Source organism: Schistocerca nitens, chromosome 2 (genome assembly GCF_023898315.1).
Source record: "Schistocerca nitens isolate TAMUIC-IGC-003100 chromosome 2, iqSchNite1.1, whole genome shotgun sequence".
In the NCBI taxonomy this organism is placed as follows: Eukaryota; Metazoa; Arthropoda; class Insecta; order Orthoptera; family Acrididae; genus Schistocerca; species Schistocerca nitens.
The window spans coordinates 248,354,147-248,377,867 of record NC_064615.1 but is presented as its reverse complement, the minus strand read 5'-3'; the positions used below and the strand labels follow the sequence as shown (position 1 = coordinate 248,377,867).

The window sequence follows — 23,721 nt, the reverse complement described above, 5'->3', positions numbered from 1 at the left end:
GTTGGTGAAGGCTGATGTTTGTTATTGACAATCCCAATAAGGATCAAATTTTGAAGTCTTAAAGACTGTATATAATTTTTATTTATTTATGTTTTGTGCGAATACCATTTGGGTATAACAGTGTGTAGGACATGTCAGATACAAAAATAATATATGCATATATAAAGTGTATACAAATTAGGATCAGATTAGTTAATGACAGGGCAAATGGTTGCCCATTTCCTTTTCAGTTTATAAAGCTTCACACATGGAATTTGAACTCCTTAAAGTGTAGTCTGAGGGAAGGAAGAGATATTTAAAATATGTTGCTGGCAATTTATAGTCAATGTAATTGTGATCTGAAGGTAATAGGGCCCACAGGTTTTAACCCATATATGAGTATTTGTGAAGCATTAACCTTCAATATTGTTGTTTCATCTGTGTGCAACCACTCATATTCATTATGTTATATTTAATATGCATGGTTTGAAATGAAATGATGCACTTGTAAACAGATTATTATAGTAATTTATACAAGGACCCATGTCAGCAATGTGGCACAGATCTGAAAACATGTACTTAAAAACAGTTTAAGATAATTTATGTACTGCCATAGACTGAAATATAGTTTAGTTGTAGGCCTAGACATGACTTTATATAAACCACCCACTTCTTTAATGAAGTCTCTTATAGGGCAGATTGAAAGTTATAAGTAGTGAATAAATGTGTGTGTGTGTGTGTGTGTGTGTGTGTGTGTGTGTGTGTGTGTTTGTGAAAATTATTTTGTATGTGTTCTTCACTGGCAAACCAGTGAGTTCTGAAAATTTATAATAAATTTCCATGAATTTTGAGCACAAATTTTGAAAGCACCTGCAAATCTATGGAAATTATCCTTCAAATTTTTTTTGCAACTATATTGACTGTGCTAGCTGTGAGATGAACATATGTTGTTATTGATGGTATTTTGTAATGGAGTACATTTAGGTTGTTTGTATAGCTTATTGCAAGTTGTCACACGGAAAAACATTTTGGGCCATTATTCCTGATTATGGCAATTGTAATCGCTAGAGTTGAGCATTTTGAAATACCTGCTGGCAAGGAACCATTTTTTCTTTTCAATGATTTTGATATTTTTATGCACCATATTCATAGCTTTTATTTTTCCACAGAATGCTAACTTCTTTGTTCAGCTCCTGTTAATACCGTGTATGTTTCTAGATTGCCTGGTAAGTTTTAATAGTTAAGTGCAGAATGTTATTCCCCCACTGAACTCAAATGCCCATTTCAAATTTTCTAGGATCAGTGTATTGTGGAAACACATGTTCTATGCAATTTATGACAGAAGAATCCCTCTCTCTGGCCGCTAATTGGTTATTTTAAATATATATTACCAGTATTAGTTAAATGCAATTGGTAAAGACACTATTTGTCTCTCTTATTTTATTTTATTGTAATTAATGTGTCTTCATTCTAGAGGAATGCTTAATTTCTGTTTCAGGGTTACAACACCCCAATTTCAACTTCAATGGCATCGGACCCATACAACATGTCAAATTACTATGGAACGTCGTTTCCATACCAAGCATTTGGAGTTGGGGATGGCACTTGGTCAAATGGAGGTGATCCCATGACTTTTTTGGGTGGTTATGGTGGACAGATGGGCCATGATTCGTACAGTATGGATGGCATGTTTGGTGGCGGCGGAGGTGGGTTTGGAACAGCCTTCGGGCAGCCTGCTGCAGCCGCAGCAGCTGCTGCCGCAGGGTTCAATTACTTTCATGGGAATGGAGACTTTTCAACATGGGGCAGCTCTGCTGCACCCATTTCCCGCAAACCCCATTATGATGATTATTACAGGGGTGGAGATGGCATGTACACAGCACCTGGAGTTGGTGGATCTGATGTAAAAGCTGTGGAACAGGGAATGCAAGGTCTAGGACTTTCAGATACTGGTAGTGGCAGTGGAAAAGTTTCTGATGGCAAGGACTTAAAACAGCAGAGCCCGTCTGATAAAAGTGGTAGTGTAGATATGGGAATGGGAGGAATGGTGACGGTACAGCAGAGTGTAGCACCAGCGCCCACAGTACAACCGAAGAAGATGACGTGGGCATCAATTGCAGGGCAGCCAGCCAAGCCTCAACCACAAGTTTCTTCAGGAGGAATGAAAAAGAAAGGCCCTGGTATGCCTCCACCACCAATGGTTCCAGGAAAGCATAACATGGACATCGGGACGTGGGAAGGGAAGAATGGTGGCAGCAGTAGTGCATTAGCTGGTGGACCCAAACAGCCAGTTGCACCTCCACCTACTGTGCGTTCAACATGGGGAGGACCAGTGCGAGGTGGAGGGCCTAGGGGGACTGCTGGTGGACCACCAGGAGCTGGTGTTGGCAGCTATCCTCCAACAGCTGGAGGACCACCACATCACCATCCTGGCCATCATCCTGGTCAGGTTGCCGTCTTGCCAGGACCTCACCATCCCCACCATCCTCATCATCCACAGCCCGGTACTGGGGCTGCTCCTCCACCCCATCACATTCAGCAGCAGCCTCCACCAAACCAACATCCTGGAGCTCTGGTGCCAGCGAATCCACTGCCATCGCATCCAGTGCTGGATGAACTGAGGATCAAAAACAACTACAACCCTCCGGATTTTGATCTCTCAGCCAAAGGAGCCCGTTTCTTTGTGATAAAATCATATTCAGAAGATGATATCCATCGTTCTATCAAGTACGAGATTTGGTGTTCTACTGAACATGGAAATAAGCGTCTAGACCAAGCATTTCGTGAACGTGAGGCGAAAGGTGGTGGACCAGTTTTTCTATTCTTCTCTGTCAATGGTTCTGGACATTTCTGTGGTATGGCACAGATGGTGTCACCTGTAGACTACAATTCTTCTAGCTCAGTGTGGTCTCAGGACAAGTGGAAGGGGCAGTTCCGTGTAAGGTGGATATATGTGAAGGATGTGCCGAATGCTCAGCTGCGCCACATCAGACTGGAAAATAATGATAACAAATCTGTGACAAACTCAAGGGATACACAAGAAGTACCGTTCGAGAAAGGAAGGCATGTGTTGCGAATACTGCACAGTTTTCGCCATACTACGTCTATCTTTGATGACTTTGTGCATTATGAAAAACGGCAAGAGGAGGAGGATAACCGCAAAGTTGTGGCACAAGCAGCAGCTCAGGCTGCAGCTAATGCAGGAGAGAAGCAACAGGGACCTCCGCACAGCAGTGGGCCACAAGATCGTAGCAGTGGATTGCCACAGCAACAGAAGGTAAATAAGTAACATAGTTTTCAGCACTATGGATAATTTCATATCTGTGTGTGTGTGTGTGTGTGTGTGTGTGTGTGTGAGCTGTTGTTCATATGTGCTATGTAACCACTGTGGCATCATATAATTGCGCATTCTAAAGTATTAAGACCCCAGCAGGAATTATGGGGCTTTGGGCTGAATGATCCTGTGTTTGAAGTTTTTAAATATATTGAAAACTGTTATATATATCTGACCTCAAAGGAAAACGAAGGATGTCACTGGGGATACTAAAACCACAGAATATAAAAAGTATATAAAATTGTTACTGGCATGGGACAATTACTGGCTACGCGAACCTGGTATCAAACTATTGCCTTCCAACATCGCTTGTTGTGCGATACATTTCTGGATGTGCCATCTGACAGACAGGCTGTTACCTAACTGTCAAATTAGACCTTCATAAAAAGAAAATGTCAGTGATGACGTTGCTGGTGGAAGCTGTCTGGAGGTATCATGGACTCACTCCACCCGGAAAATAAAATGTTATGACTACCAGTATAGCACATGGTACTGTAATTCAGTCATCTGTTTGCTACCTGCGTATTTGAATAACTGTCCCAATAATTACATTTTGGATAACATGGTGTGGTATGCTCCTAACATTGTGTGAGGCAGTCAATATTGCCACTGTAATAGGCCTATACTAAACAATGTAATAGAATGAAGCAAAGCGAAAGATTGCTGTTTGGGTAGAACAGTAAAACCATCCATGTGGATTTATCCCAAGCAGCAGTGTTGTTATAATTGTTATATTTTCTTATGCATTGTAATTTGTGCTACAAAAAAAGATTAACAAATGATCATTGCTTCTGCTCCTGATTCTGACTTGAATACCCATTCCAAAGGCCTTACATAATAAACACAAGCTTAGTTGACACCACTGAATTCAAAGATTTTGCTCTTTTTCTTTCTTTATTCAGCAACACTGTCAAAACTCTACATTTATTTTGAGCTATAATGTATTTTGTGTTGCTGAAAAACAAAATACCTCTCTCTTCGAAATGGATCCATCTGAGTTCCGTTGATATGCTACTCCTCAAATGTCTTATACATTAGAGTGTTGCTAATCCAGCCATTCCCGGCACATATGGGTGCCAGATTACTGTCTGAAATTTATTTTGTTTATTTATTTTAAAACATGGGTGATATAGTGAAATGTTCTTTATTAAACCGAAGGATACAATTTTAAAACATAGAGGATATACTTCATTAAATACAAAAATACATTAATTTTCAAAGAAAACTTAATCCTTGAGTGTACAATATACTGTACATAATTGTACTGTCATACCACTCCCTATGAAACATCTCCCTAATTTTTAACTATCACAATGATGATACGCGACGGTGACATGCTTTATCGTGCATCCGCTTTACAAGCATTACATCAGTACTGCATAGATCTGGTTGTTGCATAATGTACTCCAGGAAGACCTCGGCAGCTTCAGTACTAGCAGTGTGAGAAATCTTCATACACACTCCTCCTGTGTCCTCTTCATCACTTTCATGTTTACTTTCTTACATGCTTTTGATTATTTCTTCATCTGTTGAAGTTAGGTCCATATCACAGTTTTCCTCATTCAACCACTTAGTATCATCATCATCAATTTCTTCTGCCCCTGGAAGGTTGTGGAACATGTCAGTGTACAAAGTAATTGATAATTCCGAATTGACTGGCTCATCTCTGTCACTTACTACTGGATCCAACTCAGCATCAATGGATGACCACAATTTTTTCCATCTCTTCGTTACCATAGCGCTCTCCACTTTGTCCCATGCTTTGGCTGCTTGGAAAATAACATCACATATGTTGTTTGCTTTCCATGCCTTCAGCATAGCCTCGATAGTCGTTTTCACTTTTTGCCGGGCAAGGAGACAAGAAGTGAATGTCGATAATGACAATAAAAAACAAACAAATCCCCTGGTCCATATGCAGAATTATGGCTGTCACATTGGGTCTCAGAAAGAGTGCTTGTATACCATCTGACTTCAGAGAAACATCTGAAGGATGACTGGGAGCTTTCAGTGGAAGCTTCTTCTTCTTTAGCTCTTTTCTCACTGCTGGTACAAACATTTCTTGGAACCACCGAGAGAATATTTGTCTATCCATCCACACTATCTTCTGAGCGCAATACTACACTGGTAGAAAGTTTGTCACTCTGTAGAAAACAGCGTGGATGTTGGGATTTTCCAATCACCATAAGTGGTAGTTTATGACTCCCATTTGAATTACAACACGACATTAATGGTACACGCTGTTTCTGTTGCTTGTAACCACAAGCTTCCTTCTCATTGTTGGCAGCTAATGTTTTTGAAGGTAGCATCTTGTAAAAGAGTCCTATTTTATCAGCATTATACAAGGTATCAGCAGTTAAATCATCTTCCTCTATTATCTTCCATATCTTGCTTACAAACTTATCAGAATCCTTATCATTAGCTGAGCAACTTTTCCCAGTGACTGTCAGCTGCCGAATGCCATATCGTTTTTTCCAGTTTGATAGCCAACCTTCTCTCACTGCAAAGAAGTTACTACCACGAAGTTGTCTGTTAAATGCAGCTGCTTTTTCCTTTATAATCGGGCCACTGACAGGAATTCCTTTACTGCGTTGTTGTATGAACCATCTGTAAACAACTACGTCCAGTTCTTCACTCTCACTCAGTCGCATAACCTTCCGTTTTCCCACCTCACTATCCGTTTGTGTTGAGTACTGTCGAATAACATCATCTTTCTTTTTGATGTCATAAATAGTTGTTTGTCCAACATTGAACTCAGTAGCAATGGCTTTCTGCGAAGAATCTCAATTTAACTTTTCTAAAATTTCGAGTTTATGCCAGAGGTCTAGCATGTCGTGTTTCCTTTTAGAAGACATGATTCCAAACTGTAAATTTCAAATACAGTATATAAAGCATTGTTTAACTAAGCATTGTTGCACACGATAATTCATTGTGCACGTTTTTGGATGTGCGTCGGATTACTGAGAGGCCAGATTAGTGAGAGTCTAGTGTAGTATCACATTAACTGTTAGGTCTCATTATGAATATGAATGAAATTTGTAGACCTTTCTCCTGTGTATATAATCAGTGGGAAAAGCATGGGGCCCATTCATTTGTCAAACACAGTGTTTGTCCAAAAGCTTTCTTTACAGTCGGTATTTTGATGAGAAACTATAGTTGTCTGTGTAAGTTGATCCTTGACAGTTGCAGTGGAATGGACAATGCAGCTTCACGCACCTACCTCAGCCAATAATGTATCATGATATTGTAAATGTGTCTATGGCAGCACCTCAGTGTTCTCGCAGCTCTGTAAACAGCTATTGTTTTCGCTTGCAGCCATTTGGTTTAGCAGTTGAAGGATGGAAGCAGTGCTGTGAGCTGCCGGGGAGCTTGTTAGGTTGTTTCGACTGTAGCTTCAGAATTCCATTGTCACTGATACGATATAATGCTATGGCAGTTTTGTAAAGAGTCTTTGCTCACCTTTATGCCTCTTGACAAAAACAGTTATGGTTCCTTGCATTGTATTGACTTGCAGCTAGAATTGTTAACATATTTGCCATACTCCTCTCAGTACTGCCTTAATCATGTAATCTTCTAGGGCAGTGCAGCCAAGTTCGTAACTGTATTCACTCTACAGGAATATATTTTCCATTGTTGGAATATATAGTTAGAATATTATATAAAATTGATAGCCAAACCTTCTGAATTTAGCTTTGGATTCTTATGCATTCCATTGCGTGTACTGACGAATGGTATTTGTGTTTAATGGTAAGAGCAAATTTGAAGTCAACTGTGACATTTTTGACCAAAATAATAATAGGAGATATAATTTCCATAGAGGCTGTGCCCTAGTCTTAGGGTTCTGAAAGGAGTTTTAGAGTGTAGTACAGTAGACTTCAACTGGTTTCTAGCAGACATAGGACAGGATTTTTTAAATGCCGTGTATTTAAAAACAAAGTCAGAATTTTCCTCATTAGTCAGTGGTATAATTTATCAGAATTTTCACTATCAGTAATGTTTATAATACACAGGTTTTAACTTTTCCAGAGGCATACACAGCTCATGGTGTGTTCTGAAATCAGTTAAGTTACAGATGGGCGTAGTATGAATAGGAGATACCAATGGCATGTGAATAATAAAGAGCAATGTTAGTGACATTGTCAAAGCAGGTGTCATTTGCTAATACTAAGGCTACTGTTTAAGTTTTTATAAAATGATGCAATAAAAACTTGTTTTTTGTGCCTCCAAACATTAGTCTTTAAAATTTATACTCACTTTTCAAGTGTTCAAACCAGTTTGGGATACTTTTTTCTATGTAGTTGTTGGTGCCTCAAAAACATGACAGCTTGCAATAAAAAAAATTTTCTACATGCCATTCAGCATTAACTGTTTTAAGCAGCTGTCTTGACATACACTGGTATAGAGTAAGCAAAAAAAGGGGGGGGGGGGGGGAAAGGCAGCCTATAATTTTCTTGAAAGTGTTTTGCACTTGTTTGCTTCAATTCATATTGGAGGCAGTTTGTTTGTTACAATATTGCATATGACTTCTGCATTCTTTTCGTCAAATGTTGTTTACATTTCCTTACACCAATCGGCATGAACTTGTTTTAAAGCTTTGGTCAAATAGTGTAGAACAGACTTTTTCTCAGCTAAAGTACCTGTATGTACTGCAGAGAGATGCTTAAGGGTGCCTCCGTCAGAGAGTAATTAATGTGCCAGTCGCCTGCAGCCGTGGTCCACAGCACTGACCTTTCTTCAGAATAACAGCAGTTTTTGGTCAACATTAACAAAATTCATCATTGATAGAAGCAATAATGTAAACAGTGTTTTCTGAAAGTGAAGTGACTAATAAAGGTTGAATGAAGCAATTTTAGGCGTTGTTGTCAAGGTAGACCTTAACAAAAATTGTAAATTACCCTCACTGTAAACAGACTACTTATCCCATGGCTTGAGCTATCATTGTTTTAACACTAACAAATTTTAAAACAATAGTAATGTTAAAAGTCAAAAGTGCCATGTGCTAATATTTTGTAAAAAATTAAAAGACTGCATGTACACCTAAAAATCTTGATTTGTAATACGTTAAACAAAGTAATGTGCTGCTAAGGCTAGGAAGTCCATTAATTAACAATGTGATTAGGATAGCACTGTTCATAATTGTTAATATATTTTATAGAAGGTGTCTGCAGAGTATGTATTTGCCTGTTAGTGTGTGACTTACACTCCTTCCATGTATCTGAAGGCTCTCCTTCAAGGTGAAATTGGCAAAACTGAAAGTTGTGATTCAACCCATCGACTTTGACCTGTGACATCATCAAGATGGCAGATGCCACTATTTCAAGCATATACAATGCAACCACCACGATGCCACTTGTTACACCCATGAACAAACACAAATAATTATCCAGAATGAAATTTTCACTCTGCAGCAGTGTGTGCTGATATGAAACGAGGTACTGGCGGCAGTAAAGCTGTGAGGACGGGTCGTGAGTCATGCTTGGGCAGCTCAGTCAGTAGAGTACTTGCCCGCAAAAGGCAAAGGTCTGGAGTTCGAGTCTCGGTCCTGCACATAGTTTTAATCTGCCAGGAAGTTTCATAAATAATAATATTTAACTTGAACAATATAATTGAACTAATGGGACAACTGTGGGAACTAGGGGATTTTGATCAGGTCAAACTAAATATATGGCAGTAAGAATAACAACATGATTTCAAAACCAATATTAATCCAAATATGAAGCACAAAAAATTCTCAACATTCAACATGATCAAGTGCAGAAACCAAAATCATTGATATCATAAATTTCACTTGAGCTATCTTGCTCAATCGAATCCCGTATTACCAAGAAACCCACACACAACTTGAAAACCCAGTACCACTAATTTCGCTTGACCTTTGTAGTTCATATGAAGTTCTCAATATCATGAACCCACACACAACTCCAAAACCCACTACTGCAAATTTCTGTTGACCTATATGGCAGCTAAAACAAAGCCCGCAGTTCCAAAACCCAACATACTCAAATAGTCTAATCTGCTACCCAAACCGTCACTTACCCTATCTATCTCGAAAGAAGTCCACAGTACAAGAAGCAATACCCATTCACAATATCAAAAACTTAACCTAAACAATAATGGTAAACCAATATCTGTGATACCTACCAACCAAACTCCTGTGCAGTTTTCAGACACTAGCAGTAAAATCCCTAAAATTCATGAAAACCTGCATGAAAGGATGGTGGTACAACCTCACATACGGCCTTCCAGATTAGGGTTTTCCAGGATTTCCCTAAATTGCTTGAGGCAAATGCTAGTCAGTCCAAATAATTGTAAGAACTTGATCGTAGACAACATCTCACAGCCTATTGCATCAAGCCATGACCAACTCTCTTATTCATGACTGACAAAAAAAAGAGAAATAGAATTAAATTTCTGACCATAAGAAACATGCCACTAATAATTCCAGATACAAACACAAATCTATCAGTGACAATTCACAAAATCAAAGTAACTTCTAGAAATCGGCACAAACTCTTCCAGTAACAATCTGATGCACACAACTTACAGTGTCAAATGGCTTATTAACGCATCTAACAACAAACTTTAAAACGTAAACATCCAGTGCAAGAGTGCCACCAAATGCTATGACATGCCATCTGCAAACATTACCAGACTCAAAAATGCCATGCCACCATTACATTGCAACATAACACAGTTAATATCACAGATCAAAGCAGACGTGCAGAATAACATCTTTCAGTTGATGTGTGAGATTTATGGAATACAATGTGGGAATGAATGAATTTACTGAAACAATCAGACAGGCTGTTAATCACCTATATATTAGAACTTTACTGAGAAATAAGATTTGTAGACATTGTGAAAGTTACCATGATTGTAGACAATAGAAAGATGAATCCGCAAATAGTAAATCAATAAAAAAGCTATTTAAAACGTTTGATGCTCTGTATTTCAGTCTCAATATACGAGGGCTATCCACAAAGTACATTACGTTTTGGAATTAAAAATAAATAAAGTATTGGAAATTTTTTTTATTATATACAGATGAAAGCCACACTTAAATACTACTTTTCTACATAGTTGCCATTTAAATTAAGGCACTTATTGTAGCAATGGACGAGCTTGGAAATTCCTTCGTCGTAAAATTCGGCCGCCTGCGCCTTCAACCACGTGGTTACCTCTTCTTGAAGCTGTGCGTCGTCATCAAAACGCTGCATAGCCAACCACTTCTTCATTGCTGGGAATAAGTGGAAGTTGCTCGGTGCCAGGTCGGGACTGTACGGTGGATAAGGAAACAACTCCCACTTAAAAGATTCGAGAACTTCACGAGTGGCATTTGCCGTGTGGGCCCGGGCGTTGTCGTGAATCAGCAAGATCTTTGAGCCCAACTTTCCCCTGCGCTTGTTTTGTATTGCTCTTCTGAGGTTGTGCAGAGTTTGGCAATACCTTTGAGAGTTTATTGTAGTGTCTCTTTCCAGGAAATCTACAAAATCACACCTTTTTTGTCCCAAAAGACAGTTATTACGTGGTTGAAGGCGCAGGCGGCCGAATTTTACGACAAAGGAATTTCCAAGCTCGTCCATCGCTACGATAAGTGCCTTAATTTAAATGGCAACTATGTAGAAAAGTAGTATTTAAGTGTGGCTTTCATCTGTATATAATAAAAAAAATTCCAATACTTTATTTATTTTTAGTTCCAAAACGTAATGTACTTTGTGGATAGCCCTCATATTTCAGTTAAGTCGTTATTCTCTAGAACACCTCAATTATGGTGGCAGTTTTTCTACTTTTGGATAACATTACTAACGTTTCCCCTTTCTCCCTCCCTCTTCATTTGTCATGAAATTTTGTTCTCATTTTGCCTGTGTTTGTGTTCCATAAATTTGTTCATCAGTTTAAAATCATCTTGTTTCCTTGTTTTGATGTACAGTAACTGGAAGATCAGGTAATTTGTTTATGCCACAGTGTAAATTATTTCTGTTGCTTCTCTTGTGTTGTTTGTTGTAAGATATGTTTCTCATATCTATGTAATTTGTTTATACCACATTGTAAATTAGTTATATTTCTTCTCTTATGGTCTATTGTGTATTGTAAGATATGTTTCTCATATCTAGACAGGACAGCAAATCTTAGATCATCACACAGTATAAATTTTCTTTATTTCTTGTTATGTCGTATGTATTTCTTAGCATAAAAGAGCACATGCTATGATGGTGGCTTTTTCATTGTGTGTTGCAATTCGTAACTGTTTGCACAGAGAATGATGAAAGATGAACACGGTGAATTATAAATTTTACGATTAGACAAGATGACAGAACCAGTGAGAAAATGATGTTCAATAAATATTGTCAAAATGTGGAAGACACGAAATTATGTGGTAGCATGACAGAATATATTGTGCAGAATGCTGTTGTATAAAACAGATTATTCCATAAATTTTAAACCTTACACTCCGGTGCTTGCCTAACCACCACCATGTAAATTGGGAAATTCTGAAAATACCCCACAAAATTTTTGAAACAATCGTTGGGCTGCACTACAGATGCAGCCCATCACATCATCCAGTTTTTCTTCTGTCACATTTGTTGGGTTTGCCAACTCGCAGCCAAACTAAATTTGATTGGAGTGTGAAACAGTATCCCAAGAAATCATGTGATATTCCAAGAAACAGGAAATAAAGTGCAAAACCCAGTAAACAATGTTATAATGAGTAAAAGCAAGATCAGTTATTGTTGGTCTCATGCTTTCCATGTTGAAAGTAAAAGTAATAATTTCATATATTCCACCAAATCAAATCAGTAGATTCAGCCATTCTCACTGGCTGTTGGACATTGTCACCTGATTGGCTGTGGCCAACAATGGCACGTAGCAGAACAACTAGTGACACCATAAGTTCACTTAGCCTATTTTATGGTTCCAGTTCTGCTTTGTTAACATACTGTGCTAGTTAATATTGATTCCGATCTGTGTCACATTTTGACAAATGAAGAATTTCCTTACATTGGAATTTTTTTTCCGTTTATCTTTAGTGTGACTTATGCAGTGTATTCTTTCATGATACAACTGGCACATTAGAAGTGTAGGCTAGATCACAGTGTTCATTTGTTAAATGTTAATGTTAGCCAACAGTATGCATATGAGTGCTTCAATCTGTATTTTATTCACTTTAATGTTTAAAATTGGTGTTACTCATTGTCTGGCTTCCAATAATTATACATCAGGAATCAGTTTTTTACTTCCCTTATCAAAAGGAAAAATGCTCTCTCTCTGTGTGTGTGTGTGTGTGTGTGTGTGTGTGTGTGAGAGAGAGAGAGAGAGAGAGAGAGAGAGAGAGAGAGAGAGGGAGGGATGGAGGGGGGGATATTTCTGACTAGTATTTACTTTTGGGATGACAATATTTGTTATTGCCGATATATATACAGGGTGGTGCATGATAAGTCACTTGATTTGTTTCATGAGTAACACATTTGTTGTTGACAAGATTTGTAATTTATTGATGTAGAAGTAAAGAATACAGCTTGGAAATACAACACAATGAATCACTTGTTCAATATGATTGTCGTTTTGGTTTACAGCTTCTTAAAGTGGCACATGTGCATTTGTGATGACTCTTCAGCACAAATCTTCTGGAATGGTGTGGCATAACTCCACAGTGACAGCCCTAAGTTGCACTGCATTTTCTGGTTTTCTGTGGTATTCCTTTTCTTTAAGGAACTCCCAACGGAAGAAGTCACATGGGTTAACATCCGGGCTGTGGGGGGGGGGGCACATTCCTCCTCCTGCATAACGTTCAGCAAATCTGTTTGACAATCCCCTAAGGCAAAGTCTTTCATGTAGGAAATCAAGCCAACATTGGCAGTATGGGGGCGTGCTCCATCCTGCATGAACAATTGTCTCGGCAATGGAAGGCATGAGGCCCCGAGTTGAGGAAAAAAACTGGTTTTGCAGCATGTGTAAAGAGCGTTCACCAGTTGCTGTAGCATCGAAAAAGAATGGACTGATGATTCCACGGCTTGACATCGCGACCGACACGCACCCTTTCTCCCCGTAGGTCTCTTTCATGTGGATTATTTGCGGAGGTTCTTGTGCCCAGAATCGAATGATCTGTTTGTTCACAGCACCTTTTATGTAAAAATAAGCTTTGTCAGAAAACCATGGGTTGTGTAGCACTGCCTCTTGTAATCAATTATTCAAAATGACAGTCATAATCGCATTATTTATTTTGCCGCCAACTGGTTTCAACCTGCATTGGGGTCATCTTCAGGGCAATTTACACTTAGTAAGTAATCATGTACGTAATCTACAAGCAAATAGTCAAATTTACACAAATAAACAGATTTTTATACCCATTTGGTCGCTTGCTGGAGTCATCACCCTGCCTGTGCACGGTTGGTAACTATGCATGGTTGGTTCTTTGCTTGAGCTTAAATAACTGCCAACAACATGTGGGCAGACGGTAACGCCCTCCACGGTGACCAATGGTTACATGCTTAAGCGAGAAATCGTAAATTTTAAAGTTTGTTCCAATTGTAATATGAAAGATAATAATTATAACTAATTAAATCTCTAGAAATTTACAATTATTTAAAATTCAGGTAACTGTTGTCCCATTCATTTTTCATGTCATTTGTGGATAGAGTAGAGCCCTCTATCTTTTGTGGTAGGGACACCGTTGCCATGGGCGATAGTATATATCAAGCGCCCCCTAGCCTGTGTGGTTGGGACGCTGTCGTCATGGTAGCCGCTTCGTATAAGTCGTCTGCTGTAATATCATCTTTGCACGGCATTTGTTGTTATGGTAACAGCATACCATAATGATTCTTCCTCCATGTTGTCAATCCATTTGGTCCTCTGCTGCGGCGTCATCTTTGCACAGCATACGTTATCGTGGTGTGTTCTGGTCGCTATCCATAAAAGTTGTTCCTAGTAATTAGTAAAAAACTTTAAAATCAGTTTATTCTCTGTTATAAAATTAACATATTAGAAAAAAGAAGTATATCAAGTGCCCCTTAGCCTATTTGGCTAGGTTTCTGTCGTCATAGTAGCCTCCCCATACATGTCATCTGCTGCAGCATGGCATTCGATATTGAGTGTCGGTGAACCACAATCCTCCCTTCATTACATTATATTACAACTGGAACAAACTTTAAAATTTTAAATTTACGATTTCTCGCCTACGCATATAACCATTGGTCATCGTGGAGGGCGTTACTGTGTGCCCACGTGTTGTTGGCCGTTATTTAAGCTCATGCAGAGAACCAACCATGCATAGTTACCAACTGTGCACAGGCAGGGTGACGACTCCAGCAAGTGACCAAATGGGTATAAAAATCTGTTTCTTTATGTAACTTTGACTAATTGCTTGTAGATTACGTACATGATTACTTACTAAGTGTAAATTGCCCTGAAGATGACTCCATCGCGGGTTGAAACTGGTTGGTGGCAAAATAAATAATGCGATTATGACTGTCACTTTGAATAATTGATTATAAGTAAATTAATCGCTGTTATCTCCACACAACTATGTTGTCTAAAAAAACTGTCTCTTGGTCTTGCTTGATTGCCCAACTTGCAAACTGCAGTCTCCGCTCCTTCTCTTTTGCAGTAAGCCTATGTGCCACAGTAATCTTGTATGGATACAAGTGAAGGTTAGATTGAATAATTCTTTCTACAGAACAGTGTGAAATTCCCAACTCGGGACTGGCTCTTCTTGTTGATTTACTCGGACTACAGGTCAAAGCCACTCAAACTGCTTCAATGTTTTGCGGCAAACGTACAGTACATGCATGTGGCCACTGACACTTCAACACAGTTCCAGTACCCTCAAATTTTTGATGTAATCTGCATATTCTCTGTGGGCTGGGAGCCCACCATGTGCCAAAATGAGCATGAAACCTTTTCTGTGTCAATGTAACGCTGTTTGTCGCCGTGAACAGTAAGGCAATCTTCATCTTTTGCGTGGCGGTCAACCGCCCTTTATCTGCCATCGCGGCAATCTGAAATGGCGGTCTCACAACGGAAGCAGTGAATGCAGAACAACACCTGGCATACTTTCCATGAACTACACAAAGTTGAGCGCATAATTTGAAAGCTATTGCCCCAATACTATACTTGTAGGGTCAAAATTCAAATGGGAGACTTATCGTGCGCCACACTATTTTTCAGAACCATTTAGTTCCTTCCTTTGGGAGAGGAGAGGGATGGGGGGAGACTCATGACCGTTAAGAGAATGAGGGGAGACAAACAGTTTACCCCTGAAGATAAGTGCTGAGCAACAATTCTCTCTCTGAATTTTTGCTCTATACCTTTATTGTGGTTTGTGTAACAACAAAAAAAAACTATTACAGTAATTTGTTCATTTAAGGTGTTTCTATTTTGACTGTACATACTTTGTAGTTACCTGTAATGTTGCCCATCATTTGTCCTTGATATGCACTTTGTGTATTGGTGATGTGGTCACATTCTCCTATTTAAATAAACTGAGGATTGTCTTCTATGCTGCATGTGTGCAGTAATTTATCTGTAATATAAAACAGCCACCTGTCCTGTCAAAGTGATTTTGTTGTTTCATATTGTGACAACCAGCCATGTGAATACTTTTTTCTGATCCACTCCACACCAAGTTAACCAGTGGTCCGTATGTGACCTTCTCCAATCTTAACTGAAATTTTGCACAAATCTTCCTGGTAAATGAATCTTAAATTCTACAAAATTTGATACAAAATATTAAATGTTGTAGGAAGCTTGCAATATAGGTCTGTAAAATGTTGTGTGAGTTCCACAACAATTGTGGCTGTGGGACCACTAAAGGTCACTAAAAATGCTTAGATTGTCCAAAAATTGTGAGTGTCATAAAATGGTTGAAAAATTTTTGTGATGAATTTTTTCCCAGTCCTCAGCTCATGCAGAAGAAAAACAGTGAATGACTAGCATTGAAATTTTAAGAGTGTGAAGATCACAGAAAGGTTCTGCATCTCATTTACATTTCTACAACTTTACAATTTTAAGTCATTTTTAATTTGATAGAAATTAGTATAGACTGCACAATATTTCATGGCCCTGCACTGAAAGCCTCTTAAAACCTTGAACTTTTAGCATCTTGTGGTAAAATTTTGCGGAGTTAAAGTTATACTCTATAGGGTTCATCTGTGCAAAATTTATTTCTGTGGAATGACTCATCTACATTTTATTTGGTAGATTTACTCAGCTGTGTATTTCGGAATTGTTTCATCATCTAGTGTTCAATTAAAGCTATAGTACACAAATAAATTATTTCTCTGAAAACTAATTTGGATTCATATTACTATATTGCAGCAATTCACTTATTGGATTTTCTGCACTGTGTTAATAAAAGTGGATTTCTTTTCTGTTTGCTTCAGTTACAGAGCCATTTTTGTTTTTATTATTATTTTTTAAACAATGACGATGGATAAATAGTAATAAGACAGCTCTAACATGGTAAGAAAATGAAAATTAGTTTTCAGTGAATAACAGTGATGCTGTGGGATATATGGATGATGATGATGATGATGATGATGATGATGATGATACGTTTGATAATCCCTGAAAGTAGAGATAACATACTGCACAGAGGTTGTAACAAACAAAAACTCCTAAGAGTGTGTGCATACAGATGGTGACTCTTATGTGTTTTGCTATATGGCAACTGTAATTATTATTTTCCACGGATTGCCATTGCCATGTTGCTGTTGTCTACTGATGAAGCCTTTCCACATTATTGGCTGAGTCAAGGTATCTTTCTGCGGCAACATTTTGACAAGTTTGCTACTGATCATCTTCAGGCAACGTGTTGGGTTCGTGTCCACTTAGTAATGTTACAGACACTGGACCACAGGCTCCTCTGCCTTGTCCACAATAGCTAGGTCAGTCAAGTGCATCCTGATCAATTTCAACATCATTTCTCTCTTCACACGGGTACTGCTAGAGAACTCTATGACATTACTAGGGAACTACTATGACGAAACCACTGTCAAACTGTTCCACCAAACATTAAGTCTGAGGGAAACAACACGACAGTTAGAAGGAGTTGCTATGGAATTGGCCCTCGTGCAAGTGATCACAAACCTGTATGTGGAACACTTCGAGGAAAGGGCTCACAGAACTGTGCGTCTCAAAGCAAAGGTGCTTGACAGATACATGGATGACACATTCATGGTGTAGTCACATTGCAAAGGAAACCTGCAGGAATTTTTTGACTATCTTAACAGCATACCGACAATATAAAGTACACCGTGGAGGTAGAAAAAACGGATTTCTGCCTTTCCTTGATGTCCTGATAAGAAGAAAACTGATGGCATGTTAGGACATTTTGTCTACAGAAAAGACACAAATGGACTTGTACCTAACGCCGGTATTTGTTTCCATCCAGCACAACGAACATCTGAACATCCGTGCTCATGACTAAGTGTACAGAACACGAGACATATGCGACAAAGAGAGTCTGCCCAACAGTTGCAGCATCTGAGGGAACACTTTCTCGGGAATGGCTACCCGGAGAAACGGAAAAGACATGCTCTTCAGCCGAGCGAAAAGAAGGAAGATGATGTTTCAGAAAAAGACATTAAAGTGCCTTGCATTCCTTCCGTATGCCCACGGCCGAGATCACCAGGATGTTGGAAAGAAAAACATTAAAACCATTTTCTGCTTATCGGCTAAAATCAAAAATACGCTTGGCTCAGTGTAAGACAAGCTAGGATTACGGCCACTGGGAGTCCATAGAATGAGATGCAAATGTGCAAACAATATATCAGCCAAATGCAGTGGTGTATTTTGCAGCAATGCTCAGAACATGTGGGAAATGTTCACTTCAAGCAATTAGACAAATGTGTAGTGGCAGAGCTCAGCCTCAACAAAGGTCATACCACATTTTATGGACTAAGACACACCTTAATTTTTAAGCAATTTAAAAAATTAATGTTTTTGTATCAGATTGCAAAGCGGGACTAAAGAAATTGTTGGTTTATAAAACCAAACTGACCTTTAAAATCCCTGAAAATTGTTATCTGAACTTATTTTCTTCTTCTTCTTCTTCTTCTTCTTCTTCCCCCTCTTCGTCATTGTGATTGCCCTCTTCATGTATAAGATGGTCCTTACTGTCATTGAGAGCATTACTTACGCCACACTTCTTGAAGAATTTAAGAATAATGTCTTCTCTAACTCTAGGCCATGACTTGTATCCACTGACATGCTTGTTTTATTGTAGGTCATATTAAAGCTCTCTTCGACATGAATTCATGTTGGGTTTCATCCATCACCCATTTGTTCCATTCCTCTCTCATCTACACTTTAAACAGTTTATTTATTGAGACATCAAGAGGTTGCTATTGTGAAGTAAGTCCTCCTGGATTAACAGCAAACTCTGTATTTTCCTGTCTCAATTTCTCTTTCACAGATTTTTTTCAAATGACATAATAAACTTATGTAACACAAGAAGAAAACTCTTCTTTCGTAAAGCACCTTCCTTCTCTCCTACACACTGTTAATACATAATTTCATACTAACCTCCAGCCCTTGTCATGTAAGTGAGCACCACCATCTGGCGGTATTTCAGAAGGTTGTGGCATTGTTTTGTGCTTGAAAATTATCATTGGATTAAGTTTAGTACCATCAGCATAACATGAAAGGACAACAAAGGAGTCCATTTTTTTCATCTCTACTTGATCGTAAAGTTACAGTTTCAGCACCGTTTGTGGCAACAGTTCAGCTATTCGGCATGGCGAACATCAGACGAGCTTCATGCATATTCACTATTTGGCTTAGTTCCACACTGCTTTTCTTTCATTGTTGAATAATAAAACTATGGAAAAATAATACTTTCTCTTCATACTCATGTGGCATTTTCTGAGATACTTTGGTTTTGGTTTGCATTCCAGGTCCATGATGCTTCATAAACCTGTAGCAACAGCCAACTCCACCCTTGAAGTCTGCTAAGTCCTCTTGTAGTGCTAGCTTCTGAGCATGTATTTGAATCATGTATGAATTCCAATGCCATTTTGATAGTGTCTTTGAATCCATTTCAGTATGTCATCTTCTAGTGTGGTTTTGACCATTTTGCATTCAGTGCTCTATTTGCACATTTAGGGTTCCTCATTTTTTTAGTTATTCTTTAGTAGCCAGCCAATCGCAAAGGTTTTTGCTGTTGCTGGAGGGCCGACATGCTGCTCAGCTGCTCTGTTTCCATATTACTCTGCATATGCTATTACTTTCAATTTATAGCTCGCATCATATACCTTTTATTTTTTTCCATTGCGAAACTAGGTACTAACAAAAATATTGTACTGTTACTGATAACACAAATCACTTTCATTTCAAGTTCACTGACACTGTAGACTGCAATGATGAATCGTAGTCTAGACAGTGTTCTGGGTTGGTGTAAGTGGGGTGGGAAGGAGAAAGTGTTAGTGAGCTTGTGAAACGCTGCAGCTCATGTTAGTTGCATTGGTGCACTGCTACTGCCAGTTGAATCCGTGGTGTCAGCTTGAGATAGGTTTCCTGCGGCATCGAATATGTGGGTATTTTTAAGACTGATGGGAATTTTAAATCAAACACTGGACATTTTTATATTATTAATTTCGTGTATAATGTGCACCTGAATTTTAGAAGCAATTTTTCGAAGAAAAAAGTGCATCTTATACTCCGTAAAATATGGTATGATATAATAGAGGGAAACATTCCACGTTGGAAAAATACGAGGGCCGTTCAGAAAGTAACCTCCGGTTGATTTAAAAAAATACACCAAGTTAAATAAAAATATTTTAATATATACATCTTACAACTACATCTTTGCACTATTTTTCTACATAGTCTCCATAGCGATTGAGGCACTTATCGTATCTCTTCACAAGCTTTGAAATTCCTTCTGCATAAAAATCACCCGCTTGTGCCTGGAGCCAGCCTGTGACCGCATCTTTGAGCTCTTCGTCGTCATCAAACCGCTGTGACCCGAGCCATTTCTTCAAATGCATGAAGAGGTGATAATCACTTGGCGCCAGGTCTGGGCTGTAAGGTGGATGGTTGATAACGTCCCACTTGAAGGACTCAAGAAGGGCCGTTGTTCTGCGAGCAGAGTGAGAACGGGCGTTATCGTGCAAAAAAACGATACCGGAAGTCAGCATACCACGGCGTTTGTTCTGTATAGCCCGCCGTAACTTTTTTATTGTTTCACAGTACACGTCTTGATTAATGGTCGTACCACGTTCCATGAATTCAACCAACAACACCCCTTTGGCATCCCAAAACACCGTTGCCATCAGTTTTCTGGCAGAAAAATCTTGCGAGGCTTTTCTTGGTTTGGTAGGCAAATTTGAATGTGCCCACATCTTTGATTGTTCTTTTGTCTCAGGGTTCACGTACTTAATCCAGGTATCGTCACCGGTCACGATTCTGTTTAACAATGGTTCTCCTTCGTCCTCATAACGTGACAGAAAGTCTAATGCAGAGGCCATTCTTTGAGTTTTGTGGTGGTCGGTAAGAATTTTGGGCACCCATCGTGCACAGAACTTACGGTAACCCAATCTTGCTGTCACTATCTCGTACAAGAGAGTCTTAGAAATCTGTGGAAAACCAGTAGACAACTCCAACATTGAGAAACGTCGATTTTCACGAACTTTTGCCTCAACTGTCTGAACGAGTTCGTCAGTCACCAATGATGGTCTACCACTCCTCTCTTCATCATGAACGTTTTCTCGTCCACTTTTAAATAAACGTACCCATTCACGGACAACCCCTTCACTCATAACTCTTGGTCCGTACACGGCACAAAGCTCACTATGAATAGCTGCTGCAGAATATCCTTTGGCTGTAAAAAACCTTATGACAGCACGCACTTCACATTTGGCGGGGTTTTCTATTGCAGCACACATTTCAAACTGCCACAAAAACCAAACTAGCGCAGGTAAGACGTTCACTCGACCACGGATTGATGCCGACTGACCTGTTGAGTGCGTGAACGCACAGATGGCGTCGCTACTCCCCCCACAACCCGCACTGTGACCAATCGGAGGTTACTTTCTGAACTGCCCTCGTATATCTAAAAACACAGATGATGTGACTTACCGAACGAAAGTGCTGGCAGGTCGATAGACACACAAACAAACACAAACATACACACGAAATTCAAGCTTTCGCAACAAACTGTTGCGTCATCAGGAAAGAGGGAAAGAGACGGAAAGACGAAAGGATGTGGGTTTTAAGGGAGAAGGTAAGGAGTCATTCCAATCCCGGGAGCAGAAAGACTTACCTTAGGGGGAAAAACGGACAGGTATACACTCGCACACACGTGTGTTCAGACTGTTGGATTTTTGGTTTAGAACTTAATTTTGGGGGGGGGGGGGCAATCGGGGAAGAGTGAGTGAAAGGGGGAGTTGTATAGCTTTATTATGTAGGTCATCTGTTGGGCTGTTAGTCTACTGTTTTAAACTACAGTGTGTTCAAAAAGTCTCCGCAATGCTGTGTGATTGTTAGCTGTGCATGCCGTATGATTGTTACTTCCCTTCAAGTGGACTCGCCCAACATTCCACTGTTTCATTTATCTCAGCCAGCGTCAGTAGTATCGTTGGAGTGTGTCGTTACGTGTTGACGTGAATGTTGAAGTTTAGTTCCTTTGTTTGTTTGTTTCGTTTTTGTCACTGTTAAAGTGCCAACCATTGAAGAATGTGTGTTTTTAGTTGAACAAGTGTTCAAAGCTGGTGATAAATACACAGTTTCAGTTCTTCAAACATTTAATTCAGTTTTCCCAGAGAGAACACTCCCTCATCACGATACTGTGCGAGGTTTGATTAACAAATTTCAAAGTACGGGTCCAGTGACGTGCTACAAGAAGTGGTCGTCCTAGTGCTTTGTCAGAGGATAAACCACTCGATATTTCTGATAAAATGTCCATGAGTCCGAACAAGTCAGTAAGAAAACTTGCCCAGGAAATCGATGTTAGTGTTGGAATGGCCCACACTGCTGTAAGGAAAAAATTAGAACTTTTCCCATACAAAGTGACAGTCTTGCAAGAACTGAAAAATACTGATCATGGCAAGAGACTGCATTATTGTCAAAAATTTCGTTCAATAAAATGGAATGGATATAGGGCTATTCTTAATGAAACGTTTTTCACTGATGAAGCGTGGTTTCATTTATTGCGTTTCAATATCACTGCTTGCTGATGTTTTTGGTGATTGCATAATTTCATAGGGACTTTGGCCTCCATGATCACCTGACCTAACACCACCTGACTTTTTCTTCTGTGGTGCAGCTAAAGCAACTGTCCATAAAAACCGTCCAAAATCCATCGATGAATTGAAAACTGCAATATCCACTTTCACTGCTTCTGTTACAGAAGAAATGTTAAAACTTGTGTTTGGAAACATGATTAGATTAATTGAATTGTGTATTCAACAACAGGGGGGACACTTTAGACATTTAATATGAAAATTTGTAAGTAAAAATGAATATTCAATAAATTAATAACTTGTGTTTCACTGAGTTTCATTTCGGTATATTCGCTGCGGCATACGGCACGCGTGGCTAACAATCATACGGCACTGTGGAGAGACTTTTTGAACACCCTGTATTTTGTTTTCTTTTCACACTGTTTTGTTGAAAACTGTTTTTAGACTACAGCTATGTACAAAATCCTGTCTAATTATTTTGCACTGTTGACTGCTTGAGCTAACAAAATAGTGAACAGTATAGAAAGTACTTTTTTGATGTATCCACATAGTGTAAAGCAACATACAGCAGCCGTCTGAAGATGAACCTGTCAGCTTGAAACTGGTAATGGCACTATTTGCGTGAGTAAATAGCATTATTAACAGTGGCTGATTGCTGTTGTCTACTTTGCAAGACTAATCCTACGTTCCTTTTCAGATTTAGTTTCCTGTATTTGATCATTTTCTTGCATGGTAAGATGGTGTCTTTCTTTGTTTATTCTCATTATTTTCTTGTCATCTTCTCAGAGGTTGGCTTGTGATTACGTTGATGTGGAACACATCTTTGGATAGAATTGTATGTTTTATATGTTATGTTTATGCTTTGACGTTTTAAAGTGTTCGTGAGAGTTTGTGTTTGTATGGCATTGTGTAAGCAGGATGCAGACAGTCTCAGAACTATGTGTAATATATATTGTTTCTGATAAGAAGTAGTGAAACTGCTCTTATTACCAAGAAACTATTGGTCGTGACATATTTGTGTTTCACAATTTAAGGTCTGTCATAAAACGAGTAAGACCTGTGCATTGAATTTGTATGTTCACCAAGTACGTTTAATTTGTAGTATTCAACCTTTAAAAGCAAAACTCACTTGAGTTCACACAAACAGCTTTATATTTCCATGCATTGTTCAAAATATTTTTTGCATGCCTTTTACTTACCTTGAGGCTGAGTGCAAGAACCTGAAAATTTCTG

At 39.0% G+C, this 23,721-nt stretch overlaps 1 protein-coding gene across 1 annotated transcript in view; it reads left to right on the top strand.

Annotated features, from left to right (window-relative positions):
- LOC126235968 (YTH domain-containing family protein 3) overlaps positions 1 to 23,721 on the top strand; it is a 46,610-nt gene that overhangs the window by 1,739 nt on the left and 21,150 nt on the right. The window contains exon 4 of the mRNA XM_049944940.1: positions 1,478 to 3,256. Within this exon, the coding sequence (XP_049800897.1) occupies positions 1,478 to 3,256 (1,779 nt within the window). The remainder of the gene's footprint in view (positions 1 to 1,477; positions 3,257 to 23,721) is intronic.